This window comes from Pezoporus wallicus, unplaced genomic scaffold (genome assembly GCF_028554395.1).
Source record: "Pezoporus wallicus isolate ANWC-B61680 ecotype Strahan unplaced genomic scaffold, APGP_CSIRO_Pwel_v1 scaffold_11491, whole genome shotgun sequence".
In the NCBI taxonomy this organism is placed as follows: Eukaryota; Metazoa; Chordata; class Aves; order Psittaciformes; family Psittacidae; genus Pezoporus; species Pezoporus wallicus.
Genome location: NW_026642649.1, coordinates 9632687 through 9647704, shown reverse-complemented (window position 1 = coordinate 9647704; position 15018 = coordinate 9632687). Strand labels below are relative to the sequence as shown.

At 40.1% G+C, this 15018-nt stretch overlaps 1 protein-coding gene across 10 annotated transcripts in view; it reads left to right on the top strand.

Moving 5' to 3' along the window:
• The window catches only part of HECW1 (HECT, C2 and WW domain containing E3 ubiquitin protein ligase 1), a 246136-nt gene that overhangs the window by 147504 nt on the left and 83614 nt on the right, over nucleotides 1-15018 (top strand). For 8 of the 10 annotated variants that reach the window (XR_008975135.1, XM_057431264.1, XM_057431265.1 and 5 more), the window contains 2 exons: nucleotides 3851-3929; nucleotides 11411-11580. Coding sequence is in view for 9 of the 10 variants with exons in the window: in XM_057431264.1 (XP_057287247.1) it covers nucleotides 3851-3929; nucleotides 11411-11580 (249 nt within the window). In the remaining variant the exon portion in view is untranslated. The remainder of the gene's footprint in view (nucleotides 1-3850; nucleotides 3930-11410; nucleotides 11581-15018) is intronic. The other 2 variants (XM_057431266.1, XM_057431262.1) reach the window with 1 other exon arrangement.

Sequence of the window (15018 nt, the reverse complement as noted above, 5' to 3'; positions counted from 1 at the left end):
TGCAGCAGAAGCTACTGATACAGAGCATAAAGACTGAGGCATGACAGTGTTTTTCTGTGCTGTGCGTAGGAAAAGGAGTAAGGGCTTGTATTTGTCAGTTGTGCATGTCTACCAATGGTAGACCATGTAATAAAATCATATTAATCCTGCTTCGTATCAGCAGGACTTTTAAATCAGCTAAGTTGGGCTGCACAATATACAAGCATGCTAAAGGGATTTAGTGGTGCAAAGCATGTTTTATCAGCATACTGCACTATTACTGGTCAATGTGGTACCCAAAAGCAGATTTTCTAAGTGCAACACCAGGCAAACATGGTCACAGCTTCTTCCAGACCTACTTCACACTGTACATATGTCCAGAAGTATTTGCCTCATCTTAACCTAGAGGTACATGGTACATGGAGGCTTAGTAGGGGTACACCAGGTGTACACTGTAAGCAGTTTACATCCAGGAGCAAGAGTATTGTCCTTGTTACTGTTCCATGCAGATGGGTGAAAGGTAGAGGTATTTTGGGAAGATATTTTTAATTAGCTGTGAGAGCTTCTGTTTCTTAGCTTCTGCTTAGTCGAATTTTTGGTGATGCACTTGGAATTTTGCCTGAGCCGTAGCTGATGGACTGTAGTGCTCTGGGGTTTCTCAAGTTTTTTTGATGTTTTATAACACATGCCATGGCTAAAGAGGAAGCAAGTCTCAAGGGCTCCATTTGCTAGTGTGAAGTTGCCTTCTTTCTCATTCAGGGTCACGTAACTTCCCTCTAGCATTTGCAGGAGCTACTCACAAGGAAAAGTGATACTAGGACAAGACATTACTTTTAGCTTTCAGTCGTCTCCTCTCTTCTTTTTTCTCTCTACTGAAAAAATGAAACGTGCTACCAAACATGAACCTTTTCCTGAGCTCAGCAAGTCCCGAGAGGCTTGGATCTGGCCTCAAGTACCTCTCCGTGTTTCACAGGTAGCCATCACAGGCTCTGGCATTGTCTTTTGCCATGTTTCTGTGTTTGGGGAACTGTGAGCAGACCAGAAGATTTTACAATGTGTGTTTACTGGAGAATATTTTAAAGGAAGTGCTCATGCATCTCTAACTGCTTGAGTACATGTGCTCCCATCAGTGGCCATGACACCAAGTGTGGATACAGGCAAGGAAAGCAAAAGGAGGTTTGCTGCTTCAGGAAGCCTTTGGTTTTCTGAGAGACTCAGCTAGGCTTGAAGTTGCAGCTCCCATCCCATGTGTTCATGTCTGGATAGGATAGAAGCATGTAATAAGAGCATTTTTATCCTGTTTCTTATCAGCAGGACTTGTAAAATAATAAGGCTAGGTTGCACAATGTGCAAACATAACATTATAAGCTGAAAATATAAACTAATTCAGACTGAGCTCTCACTTCAAGGGCATAAAGGAGCACCAAAGTTATTGAGGGAAAATCACGTTTGTTCCTTTTCCTACCAAGGACTTCAAGTCCATAGGATGTCAAGTGAGAAGATCAATGTTGTCTTTCTGTCAGCTATATTTTAAGAGGCAGTTGAGAAGATAGAGGGGTTTTATCTCCAAATGACTGAATTCAAGGCTTACTTACAGTGACAAAACTCTCTATGTAATTATATTGTAGCCACTAAAATCAGTCTGGATTTCTTTCATGATAAATGGCAAGCAGGAAGAGCTTGTGCACTTCCCCATCCCAGTCCTCAGAACACTGTAAATCCCAGTTGGCGTGGCGGCTGGCAAGTATTGGTGACCACGCACCCTCATTTGTCCTGCCCTGCATTAAGTGCTGTTAACCTTGTCCTAACTACTGGGGACAGTCTGGTATTGCATTAGTGAAACCAAACTGCAGCAAATAGCTTTTTTATTTTCAGAAAATCAGGCTTTTGTTGGGAGATTTTTCTCCCTTCCTCCCCCTCCGTTCCTACTGACTCTGAATGCCAGTATTAAAATATAATCACTTTCCTGACCTTCCTAATAACCTTCACTGAGTGTGTCCATGCATAATTGTTCCTTCCTTTGACATATTGGTATCTGCCTGCTCTTGACCCCTCTCTGGCACATGCCCTGCTGTGCCTGAGGATCTGTGTTGTGAATGAGAAGGTGCAGCATACATGTGGGAAGAGTGGCAGACCAGTGCCACTGGACCACGGAGGACAAGGAGCATGGGACAATGCTTCACAAAATAGATGGATCCTTTGTTGTTGTTATAGGGCTGAATGTGTGATTACTCTCTTTGTATAATGCCAAGCTTGGCCAGTATAGGTTTGGCTGTGTTGGTGATGCTTTGTCTCTATCGGGATTTGTGGCAATACCCTAGTGTCTCGGTGCAATCTACTGATGTAGCCATGGCCCCTAAAAGGGTCATTTAATAGCAACGTACTTTAAAGTTTGGAACAGGCTGGACTCCATCAGATCCACCCCAGTCTGTTCAAAGCAGAGACTGTTCAACTATTCATACTGCTTCATGGCAGATCTAAAACCCCAGAGAAGCATTTAAGGACTGAGAAAAAGAACATTTTGCAAATGTGCACATATCTAGGTCGGTTGACCCGGTTACTGTCCTGGACAAAATCCTGAGAAGACCATTAGTAACAAGCATTAAAGGATAATGTGTAATAAATGTCAGGCAGTGACATAATAGGAAAAATAGATCTTGACAAGGAAATGTCTTTTCTTGGCGCGACCACACCTTGGGCTGGTAAAGATTACTGAGCTCTTCTCATCAAACTCTCCTAGTCACATGCAATATCTTGATTTAAACATGTCTCTATCCAGAAATCAGTGGTGGTGTCAGTGAGTAAATTGAAACCTGCTTAGCTGAGAAGACCAAAAGTGCAATTGCAGCTAATTGGCTGTGATCCAATAGGGATGTTTCTATTGGAGTTTGCTCATAGTCCCACTCTACTCACTATCCTTTTTCCTGTTTAAATAGTCTGTGAGGAACAAAATGATTATGACAGTCAAGTCTAACAAAGCCCACTTTTTTATAATGGTGTTTAAATCCAACCTATGATCTAGGCCTTATCTGTGCCTTTACCTGCCAGCTGTGCGTGTTGTTTAGTCCCTGCTAGCTGGGCTATAGTGCCCCCTTGCCCAGGTTTTGTGCTCTCTGGGGGCAAAGAGCAGCTTGTTTTCTAAGTTAAGCTTGAATACACAATATTTAATATACTGAGCAGTGAGTCACAGCTGAGTGGGACTTCAGTTACTGTTTCCTGGCAGAAATTGGAACTTCACTGAAAGCCAAATGACAAGAGTGGTGAGAAGCTGCAGCTTTCTGGGTGCAGAGCACCACTTGGTTTGACTCCAAAGTCAGTGGGAAGTAGTAGCAGTAGTAGCACCATCTCCCTTCTGAACTTGAAGCCTGACTCCCAATAGCATCTCCTCTGTTCTGTTCAAGGAGACAGTGGTGAAAACTACTGATGGTGGCGTTCTGCTGATGGTGGCGTTCTGCTGATGCCCCAGACACTGGCTTGAAGGCTTCCCAGTTCTGATCACAGCCAGAAGGTAGCTTGGGTCCCAACAACAGAAACCCACTAATAAACTTGTTGAGCCAGAGACTGACATTGGAACTAAACTCTGGAGTTCAAAAGGTCATCTGTTGATTTCCCCCCCCCCAGATTGCCCTCAATGCTTTTGCACACAGTATTAGTAAACTTTAGGAAATCTTTCTCACTTGTATATAATAAACTTTCTATGGCAGTAATAAGGTATTATAAAGACAGAAGTTGTTTCTAGAGGTTGATTAGTGGTCATCTAATTGATTCTTAGCTGTAAAACTAAGAATCTTTTAAAAAGGCAGTTACTAAGCCATTTGTCTGTTCAAGAGTTACTGGAGAATACACACTCTCACCACAATTTTTCTTCCGGCAGATTTTTAAAAGCATCACCAATGAAGATTCAATCCAGGGGCAAGGAAGTCGGAGACTGATAAGTTTTTCGTTGTCAGGTAAGTCACAGCTGAAGTGCAAGTTCTAAGCCCAGAGAGTGGTAAACTGCAGTTACTAAAGCTTTTCATGTACATGTGTATCTATGTATATGTATGTATTTATGCATGGATTTCTCCCTGTTGCTCTAGAAGTGAAGCTGAGACAGAGAATTGTGATTGTTGTCACTTGTCTTCCTGCAATGACAGTTACGTGTTGAAGTGTCTTGTTGAAGTAGAGTTTGGGGGCCACATTAGGTTTTCCTGTTTACAATTAAATGTGGTGCCATACATGTAGGGAAAACGAGATCAAAGGCATATGCTTTACTTATAGAGCAAAATGGGGTTTGTGGTAGTTGTGAGTAGTTTGTTCCACTGTCTTGGCCTGGACCTGAGGCAGATCCATGTGCCAAGGTGCACAAGCTTGTCTGTATTGCTCAGAAGTGACTCTCAGACTTCCTGAGCCAGAGGACTGCTCTCCTCTAAATTTTCTGAAGAATGCTTAGCCCATTACTTGGCATATCACTGCAGGTTTTAAGGGCTTACTATGGTTCCATGAAGCAGTTATGGACCATTTGATTTGGCTTTGGTAAAAACAATTTGTAAACCACTTCTGTAGAAAAAATAAGTTTGTCAAAAGAGAGTAGTTGTGAGCAAGGTTCTCGTTTTGAAGTCTTATGCTTGCTACTTCATTCCCATGGGGTTTAGCTCCTGGAAAACAAACAGAAATATGCTGAACATGACTTGGAAATTCTTGGGGGAAGTAGTACAGAGGAGAAAACAGTTGCCCTTGTTCAGAGTTTTTACAGACTTAGGCCTTTCTGTTTAAAATTCTCCATCTGGCCAGCATCCCATTAAGTGATTGGTTTGGCCATGTGATTTATTTCAAGTTTCCCTCCAAGCTGTGTTAAAGTCTTCCATATCTCTTCAATATTAAGAGTGCAAGTCAGTGCTTTTCCAAACTAGATATCCAGTGTGGTTCTTGAGAGGCTATTTATGCTCTAGGCAAGTTGGACTGACTTTAGATGGGGCTCTTTTAACACGTATTTTTTCCAGGTTGGACACTGGGCATCCACCCAGTTATTCAATTTGATAAACCCACAGGTTTAGTTCAGCAGAAATAAAGGAGTAGAGTTGATTTTTTCCTGTTCTAAAATAATATTATCTAGAAATATTGCTCCAATTAGTAGCATTTTTTATTCTCTCAGGTTCTTTGGCCTAGTAGACCAAGAGATACTAAGAGTCGTAATCTGTGAGACTGCTAAATAATGTTGTCTCAGTGGGCCCTTTTATTAACTGAACTATATAATTTACAGCTTAATTCAAAGTATACAAAGACTATACCTTGTAATACATTTGGGATATCTTATTCTAATGGTTCAGTAGCAATTCATTTACATTTCTGTCACATCCATATTAACAGCATCATCACAGCCAGGTATTTGAAAGGCCTTGAGCTAACAGTTATTTTATCAACAATCTTTGCTACGAAGATGGCTCAATTTCAGTCTTTCTGAAATGAACAGATTAACACATCACAAGGATTTATTTATTACCTTCTTACTTAATCAATACAACAGCAAAAAAAAAGTTGTGTCTCTCTCAAAGTAAAATTATTGCTATTCCTTTATCTGTTATGCTAGCTAATAAAAAGTAAATCAAGCCAGGCCTTCCAGAGGCATCAGAGTGAACTGGGATTGCTTTGTGCTTGCACTGCTGTCACAGCAATAACCTCTATATTGTCATTGTCAGCTCATATAGACTTCTCCATTTCAGTATCTATATTTTAGTATACTATCACCTTCAGTCTCATTACTTAGCAGTTAAGTTTCCAAATTATGATTGATTTAGTTGCAATTAAGGGGGGGAAAAAAAGTGTAAGGCCATTAGTCTGAGTGGGGACCATTGCATTAGGGGCTGCACTACCACAGAGCCATTGTGCTCTATACAGTTTGTCATCTGAATAATGTGAGAAGAGCTATGCCTTCTACCGTAGCAGTTTTAAAAAAGAATAAGTTATTAGAATTGGAGAGAAAAATCTTGAAATAGAACAAATCCCAAGAAATGCTGAACAACATCAGTCTGTTTCAACAGACTTGTGTGGCTTGCTCTGCTGCCTAGGCACTCCAGTGAGGCCCTGTGATAATGTGAACTGTGCAGAAACAGTTTCTTTGGTAACAGAGTGCTTTATTCTTTCTGTAGTTTTATTGAGTATTTGGTTGGACAAAATCCAACTGTTTTCAGTGGAAATTTTGCCTGAGAAAAGATTAAAATGTCAAGCAAAGACAAAAGTATAAACTGATGTTTGAAGGGAAAAGGAGATGGGTAACTCTTGAGAAGAGAAATAGCTGATAGTTTGCATTTGGTCAGTAGGAGGTTTTTTTCCTAAGTGTTTGCTTCTTTGGAGACTGGAAGTTGGTCCTGTGAAAGGTTCGTTCAGATTAATAGGTTCTCAAAGAAGATAACTTCCTATCATTAAGCCTCTTAATTGTTTATATGATGACTATTGTTACAGCTTTTGTTATTAAAAATACCAAGAGAAATCTTGTAAACCTGATCTAGCTAGATTAAATACTGTCTTTAAGGAAAGCTATGCAGTCACTTAGCATTTACTTTCCAACATGAGTTTTCTGCTGTTACCAGTGAATGTCACACTTCTGATAAGACAGCTGAAAGTGTCAGAGCTCTCATACATGAAGCACAGAAAGAAGAAATGTGCTAAGCTTCCCAAGATGCATCAACCACCTCACTGAAGGCTCATGGTTTAGCAGCAGTGTAACGCATTCACTGAAAGCCCCTGAAACCGTTCTGTTGGCTGGTATATTTAGAAAGTGTTATCATGAGGTTTGCATGGTATGCCTGCTAGCTGTATGTTGCATCAGATAACATTTTTTCAAGCTTTAATATTTCACCTATCTCATGTGTTTGCATACTCTTTATTTGTAAGTGTTCTTGTGAAATAAATGACCAGAAGATCTGAATACTTCACAAACATTCAGGTGTTTATCCTCATCACACCTCTATGAGAAATGTGAGTTATTTTTGTGTGGCTGTGGTGAGGCACTGGAATAGGTTGCCCAGGGAAGTTGTGAATGCTTTATCCCTGGCAGTGTTCAAGGCCAGGTTGGATGGAGTCTTGGACGACATGGTTTAGTGTGAGGTGTCCCTGCCCATGGCAGGGGGTTGGAGCTAAATGATCTTAAGGTCCTTTCCAACCCAAACCATTCTATGATTCAGACCAGGCATTCAGGTAACATTAGTTGTCAGTTTATAGAAGTCAGAGTATGAATCACAACTGAAGATAGTGTTAGGTCTGTTAAGGGTCACTTTGACAATAGTAGTTACCAAGAAATGCTTGATCAGAATACAGGTATATAACACATTTTATCTTCCAACCATTCTTTACAGTCCTGATGCCTGACTTTGTAACAGGAGTTGTAGGCACTAAATCTTGTTTAATATTGCTATAAACCTGCCTCTTTTTCTGCCTTTCCCACTCAAGCTAACTTGCCCAGATGTATTAAAAACTGGAGTTTCTAATCACTAGCCTTTTTCTTACCCATCAGAGCTTGTGCAAAGGTGAGGTGACCACGCCATCTCTAGTGCACCTACAAAGTACTGCAGTGCTCTAGATTAACAGTTTTAAAGGCCTCAAAAGGCTTTGAATTCAACTGCTCCATTTTGCTGTATAACACCTTGCTCCATGGGGTGGAGCTTTATGTGAGTTTGGCTCAGATATATCTCACAGAAGCATGAAGTCTGAGGATACCAAGAGATGGTACTTTGCTCCAGTGGTTAATTGCTTGCAGTGATAAAACCTCCCCCTTGCTGTGTTAAGATGTTCACATTAGCTGTTGAGAAAAAGTTATATACATCTAACAGTTCAACAGTGTCAGGCTAGCTCTCATGAAAAACAACAGAAGGAAGGAATTCAGGTGGAGACACAGCAACCACAGACTCTTTCACTGCTGCAGATTTCAGTAATTTTAAGTACATGCATCCTAATCCAAAATATGCACCATCAAGAGGTGAGGTGGACTCAGTCTTCTTGAGACACATTTATAAACTGCACAAAATAGCCTTTCTAGGAAAGTTCCTCCACAGCTGTTGGCAAAAGGTTCTTGTTCCTGTGGAGAACAGCTTCTAACAACTTTAGCTTACTACTGAAAGCCTAATCGCTTGTATTGAAGCAAAATCAAACATAGTAAAACACAGATGTATTCTAGCTGTGTCTGCTGCAGTTGATATTCTCACCTGGTTCCATGTTTTGCCAGTAAATATACGCTAGTTTCCAGATTGCCACAAAAATAGTCTCCATCACTATCCAGTCATCAGTGGCTCAAAGTTTCTGTGCTGCATGGAAAATGGGTTTGCAGAATGATCCTTTACAAGGCAGACAGGGAAGTCTATGCCCCGCCTTAGGGGCAGAGGCTACGTGCATGCAACTGGTCTAGAACAAAGGTTCCTTGGGTCTCATCGGGACACTCTGAGACCAGCCTGTAAGGAAGGGAAGCCCTAAAATTGAACAAATTCATAATTCACTTGGGGGCATCAGCATGTAGAGGTTAGTATAAGCCATTTTTCTACAACGAAGTGTGCCTAGCTGGATTAGGATGCGTGTACTTACAATTACTGAAAGTCTGCAGCAGTGAAGGAGTCTGTGGTTGCTGTGTCTCTGCCTAAATTCCTTCCTTCTGTTGTTTTTCATGAGGGATGGCATGACATTGTTAAACTGTTAGATGTATATAACCTCTTGCATGCCAAAGTGTGATTTATGAGTGAGTGGGAAGCTGACATAGGGTATATTAATAACTTTTTTTAAGAGATTGGATGAAAATGCACCTTTGCAAAGCATAAATGAGTTATGCTGGTAACATTTCCTCGTATGCCTCCAAGAACTACTCTATAAAAACTACAGTGTACAGCAAGACACATCCAAGCCTTCTGAATTCATTGGTTTCAGCAAAGATTTAAATTCAGCTAACCTCAAACCATTAGTTAAGTATTTAGTATCTTCAGAGCCTTTTACTGGAAGCAATAGCTGGGATTCTTCTATTGCGATGTTACACAGCAGCGGTAAGAGAGTACCTGAGCTGTTGGTTACAAGTTACAGCATCTCTAGGTTTCACTTCAGATTAAATGAATGGCTTCAGGGTATCTGCAGATGCCCATCTAGCTTTATTCAGAGCTTTTGTGGTCTTGATGCTCTGTTTTTCATGGTGCTGAGAATTTTCAGGGAGATATGTAAGTACAACTGTCGTATTTTTCCTTGCAAAAGCTATTTCTGCTATCCCTGTGTGTGCTTAGACATTAAAAATTGAAGTTTCTAACTGCCAGTTTTACAAAATCTATTCTATTATGCAACTAAAGCAAGAAAATTACACAAAATTTCCTGTTGTGTGCTTAGCTAACTTTTTTTTTTCTCATCCAAATACAAGAATTAGACTCCTAACTAAGCACAGGAGTATCTTCACTTTCAGGGCTGTGCTTAATTCCCATAACTGGAAAGAGGCTGGTAGGTCATCATAATATGTATGTTCTTTATGATACGTAAGTGTACACGATTGAGTACTAGGTATTCTTTTCTGTCTCAATAGCCCATTTCTTTGCATAGTGATACCCAAAGATAGTATGGTCTTTCTTTGAAGGGAAAAAAAAATCAGAAGTGTATGCAGCAATAAATATTTCAGTTTCAGATTCATTTGAGGAAACATCAGAGAGAAAGAAAATAAGATCCCAGAGGTCTTTACTCTCATATGTTAGCAGCCTGACACTATTACAACGCTGCATCTTGTCATTCATACTGCCTTTGCAATTTTTAGTTTCTATTTCTGGAATTCATTTCTAACAGTATAACTTCCAAAGCAAAAGAGTTTGCCATATAGGATTTCAGCAGGGCTGATAGATGAGATATGTGCTGGTTACACAGAGATTATACACTCAGAGAAAAAAAATAATCAGTGTTGTCAGTTGGAACCAGATAATTTTCTTTGTGGAAGAGTATTTCTAGGATCACGGCAGTACATTACAGTCAGCAAAGTATTTTGAAATAGGCTATTAGTAGTGATAGCGTCTATTTTTTGCTAATTGTTAGAGAATGTCACAACAATGAGATTCTTAAAATACAGTCTGGTTCAGGACCATCTGTCCAACAGCTTTGGAATATGTGCAACATGAATTCTGTGCTGGAATAGATGATTAAAACCAACCAGAACAAAACTGAACCATTTGTTGTGTTGGCTATTACCGTATGTTAAGGAAGCAAAATACAACTGGGTGAACCTTATCCCTGTTCTTGATGCAGCTGTTTTCTGGGAAGAAAATACTGGTATTGGTGTGGAATATGTATGATTTTTAGATTCATCCAAAATATCTGCCTGGAGGGTTTTACACAGCCTCCTGCAATCTGCCAGAATAATTGGGTTTTGAATCAGAAGACAATTAAAAACTGTGAAAATTAATGTTTTCAAGACCTGCCTAGAAGAAAAAAATATGTGTTTAAATTGAATGTTTATGTAATATATCTAGGCAGCTTTGGAAACTATCTTAACTTTATCTCTTCAGAACAACAAGAGAATGCAGTTTAGTGTGTATAGCCCTATGTGAAATAAAGCTTTAAACAGAGGAGAACATCCATGCAGAAAGTGGTGGAAAATAAATCAGCTACTGAACTTGCTAATAGGAGTAAGTGCTTATATATTCCAAAGAAAATGCATCTGGAATAAGGTCAGAGGCTTTCATTTGTAGCTGTTGAGCCAGAATTAATGATATACTTGTAGATTGGTTTGTGTTTCATTGGCTTCACAGGGACACATCGTAATGGACTTTATGTCTGTCTTCAGAACACAATGAGTAAACTTTGAAATCAGTGCCTGGGGATTTTTTGTCTTCACAACTCATGTTCCTTGGGTGTTCTGCAGCTATAAAGCCCTGCTTAGAATCTGAACATTATATACAAGTGTTTTACTAAGTTACTACAGGTAAAGTTAACCCATGAGGGAAGGAAATGCTTTAAAGTGGGGAAAAATATAAGATTGCCTCTCCTGTAGAAAAAGAGTGGTCTAAAATCTATGATTTGTAGAAAGATAAAAGAGATATTTAGGGCAAGTGACATACATTGGGTACTGAATGCCATGTCTGTGTGATTAAATGAATGGATCTCTTTTTCAGAGGAGTCCTGCCACTTGAGTCAGGCTGAGCAAGTGCTTAGCTCCTTAGCAAAATCAGCAGATCACTTAATTTAAGTTGCATGAATCCTATTTAGAAGCCAGCTCATGCTGCAAAATCAGGTTGTAAAACTTGCAATTTCATTATATAATCATTTGTAAATCGTAAATCAGAAGATCATCGTGGTTTGGCTTTATGTTACCTCACAAGAAGCAGTGAGTTTTTTCATATCCCTGCCATATTACTTGAATTCCTTACCAGTGTCCTTATGCTTTTTCTCACATACCAGAGAGTTACTTGGAATGTGAAAAATAATCAGGTTTTTTACTTTCTTTCAGATTTCCAGGCTTTTGGTCTGAAGAAAGGAATGTTCTTCAATCCAGACCCTTATCTGAAGATTTCCATCCAGCCAGGAAAACATAGCATCTTCCCAGCACTCCCTCACCATGGACAGGAGAAGAGATCTAAGATCATGTGTAATACTGTTAACCCAGTCTGGCAAGGAGAGGTAAGCACTCTGAGTGTTGAGCTGACTTTTCTTACTACAAGAAATAACTCTAGCAGTATCCTTATGGACTTTTTTCAGGTTTATTTTAATTCCTTCCTTGGCTAAATAGTTGTTGACCCAACTGTGCTTGATGCATTTCATGACTTCTTGTCTTAACGCAAAAGGCTTATATCTAGTTACAAAGATGATTGATACGCTAAAACTTGCAGTATAGGTTGTCCCTTATGGCTGTAATTTATGAAGTTGTTAATTATTGAAGGCAAGCATAAAACAGAATTGAAAAATACACTTGGATAGCCTGAAAGGCTGCTGCTAGTTTTGCATGGTGCTCTTACACTGAGAGGAGACATTATATAAAGCAGAAGAAGTACAGCAAGCAAATGAAAAGAATCTATGTGATTGAAAAGTGTCAGTGGCAGTATAAATTAAAAGCAACTTTGGCACATTTGCCCATCACCTTGAAGAAATACTCTCTAGTCTGCTGCTTCTTGTTGGAAGGGCTTAGGAGGTATTAATGAGATCTGAGAGTTCAATTGCTGCCTGCTGTTTTTAAATTACACACAGAATGGCAACAGGCAGCAAAGAATAAGGAATCACTTTGGAATTAAAGGCGCCTGACGTAATGGGTGTGATTTACTGTCATTCTCTGTCAGACCAGCATCTTCACTGCAGGAAAGAGTAAATAAATAAAGTAAATAAATAGACTAAATAGATTTATTCAAATTAAAATGCAAGTTGTAAAATGGTTTGGGGATAATTAGGTCAAGCTGTATAGACATGGCACTGTAAGTGGCAGGAAAAAAGACAGCAGAAATGTCACTGAATTCTCTACCTGGAGGAGGATGTTCAAGAAGCTGGGTACCACATCAGAATATGTGACAGGTGAGCCTAGGGGGGAGTTTATGTGGCAGGGTGTAGAACTTTGAAAGTCTGAAAAAAACGCCTTCTAACAGGACTTAATTAAGTGGAAGCCCCTGTCGTGAGGCATCCACCAAACCGTAACTACTGTGTGGCTCCAAGCATCAGAAGTATCTGGCTGAGGAGTCCCAGGCCAAGCTGAGGAGCTGGAACTGACATGGAAGATCAGGGAGCTGGCAGAGATCTTTCAGTGAAGTGCATAAGACATAGGCCTAGAGGCAGACAGGCATGAAGGGGAAATCTGCTGTATGTGTGTGTCATGCTCAGTACGGGTGACTGTGGGAGCTGGCAGCAAGTGTGGATGCCAGGAGTTAACATTCAGAGGAGGACACAGGATACGAATGTGGACCCACCATTCTGTATCAGGCAGTTAACTGCTGAGATGGCACACAGACTCTCCTTATCCAAAGAGTGATGAAGGCTGAAAATAGGCTTTTCAGAATTGCACAACAGTCAGAAGGTCTTCTCTCAACCAAGACAGCCCCCAGTCGATAAAATTTGTTCTCATTTCAAGGTCTTTTTGCACTGCTGGAAGATAAAATAACCAAAGAGTAAGAATTTGGCCCTGATAAAATGTCAAGGGTGTCTTCTCCTCAGGCCATGTGGGATGGCTGAGTTTGTGGGCTGACACTTCTTTTCCAGTAGAGCTCGGCAGTGAGAAAAGGAGAAACAATAAAATGGCCTAATTATGGACATCACAAAGCAGAAGAGCACAGCTGGCTTCTAGCTTCTCTCTTCAACCCCTGGTTTTCCTGGTTGCACGCAAGCACACTGCTTCTCCCTTTCTCTTGTCAGCCTCTTCGTGGCTAAGGAGTCTAAAACAGCCAACGTGTTCTCCCTCTGCATTCTCTTCAGCTAATGCGGAGATGTTTAAGTGCATGCATTTGTATTGCAGTCTGTGCACATCAGCTACTCTGAAGTCTTTGTTACTGAAAACCCACCTTGGTTTCTATTGCACAGAACACCCTTGGCCTTATCTTCTTCAACTTTGTCCCTTTATGGGACAAGGGGAAACGGAAGACTGTAAGCTATTGCTGAATCATGGTGGTAGCTATTCTTCTGTCTACCCTTTTCACTGATGGAAGTGAATATACAAAGGGAAAAATACTGAGAAATCATTGCCATTCCATTAAATAGATCAGTTGCTAGCTGTTTTCCTCAAAAAATATTTTAGGCAATATATTGTTTCAGAAGTGTGATTCTTTCCTAAGGTTCTGTGTCACCACATGTAAATAGAAGGAGGGGAGGAATGTTGGGTTTTTGGGGGGAGGGAGGAGGGGTGGTTTTGTTGGTTTTGGTTGGGGTTTTTGTTTGTTTCTCAGTTGAATTACATTCTAATTTGTTTTGGCTGCTAAACGTGAAAAAAATCTGGAATAGGGAAATAAAACTATCAAAATAACCATGAGACCTCAGGCAATTTCTCATCTGTCTCATGTAATGTTGATGATCATAAATTCACAGACTGTTCGAATACTGTTCAGCAGAAGTTATCCTGACTTAGAGCTGTTCTTCCATTGCTCTGTTTTGCAATACAAGAGGACATAAGGAAATGGAAATTGCTCTTTAATTGAGGAGTAGCATGTGATATCAGCAACTTATATACTGTTAAATGAAGTGAGTGAGTTCCTGGACAGCACATGGCACTGCATAGCTTGACTGTAAACCCTTAGGTTAAGCAGACATTGTGCTGGCAGTCCAAAGAGCATCAACAGCCTAGTGGGTGAGTTGTCCTGTCATGCTGGTTTGACTTAAAATGCAAAGGAAGTGCCCACTTCCCAAGTCTTGTGTCCATCTAGTAGAATAGAGACAGGTGAATGTTGATCATCTCTTCTAATACTGATACAAGAAAAATAATGACCTTATCCCATTTTGATTCATATTGAGGCAATGTGTCTGCTGTCACGTTCTTTGGAAGAAGCTCCTTTTAAGAAGATTAATTTGTCAGCAAGCAGTAAAGGGACAGAGAGTTCAGAGAAGCAATAGAGATCACTGGGGACCATAAGCAACCAAGCAAAGTGGTTTAAAAAGTAGTTCACATACCTCCAGCTGGTTAAGAAGTTCTCTGTATGGTTTTGCAGATAAAGTACTTAAAGCCTCTGGACTTTCGCTTAGACATTCTTTAACTGTGACAGTTCGATCTAACTGCTGCTTCAGTTTCTGTTCATTCACTAGTGAGTGGATTGAGAGCTTCAAGGAATGGCCAGTGAGACGACTATAAAATAGGCTGTCGCAACTATCCAGCATAGTTAAAGCAGTTAGGAAGTGTCACCTGTTAAATGATGCATTGAATTTCAACTCTAGTAGTTAGAGCTCTGGAAGAATAGATTGCTTTAAAGTGGGAGCCCAGTACTAGGATAAATACTATCTCAACTCCCTGCAGCTTCGCTGTTTGTTTCTTTGCCTCAGACTTCACAAATCCTGTTAAATTATAGCCAATGCACAAAAATAGTGCTGCTTATCACTCTGAAGATAGCTGTGTTTCACTGGTGACTTAATTGATGTGTGTAAGCAGAGGTGTTC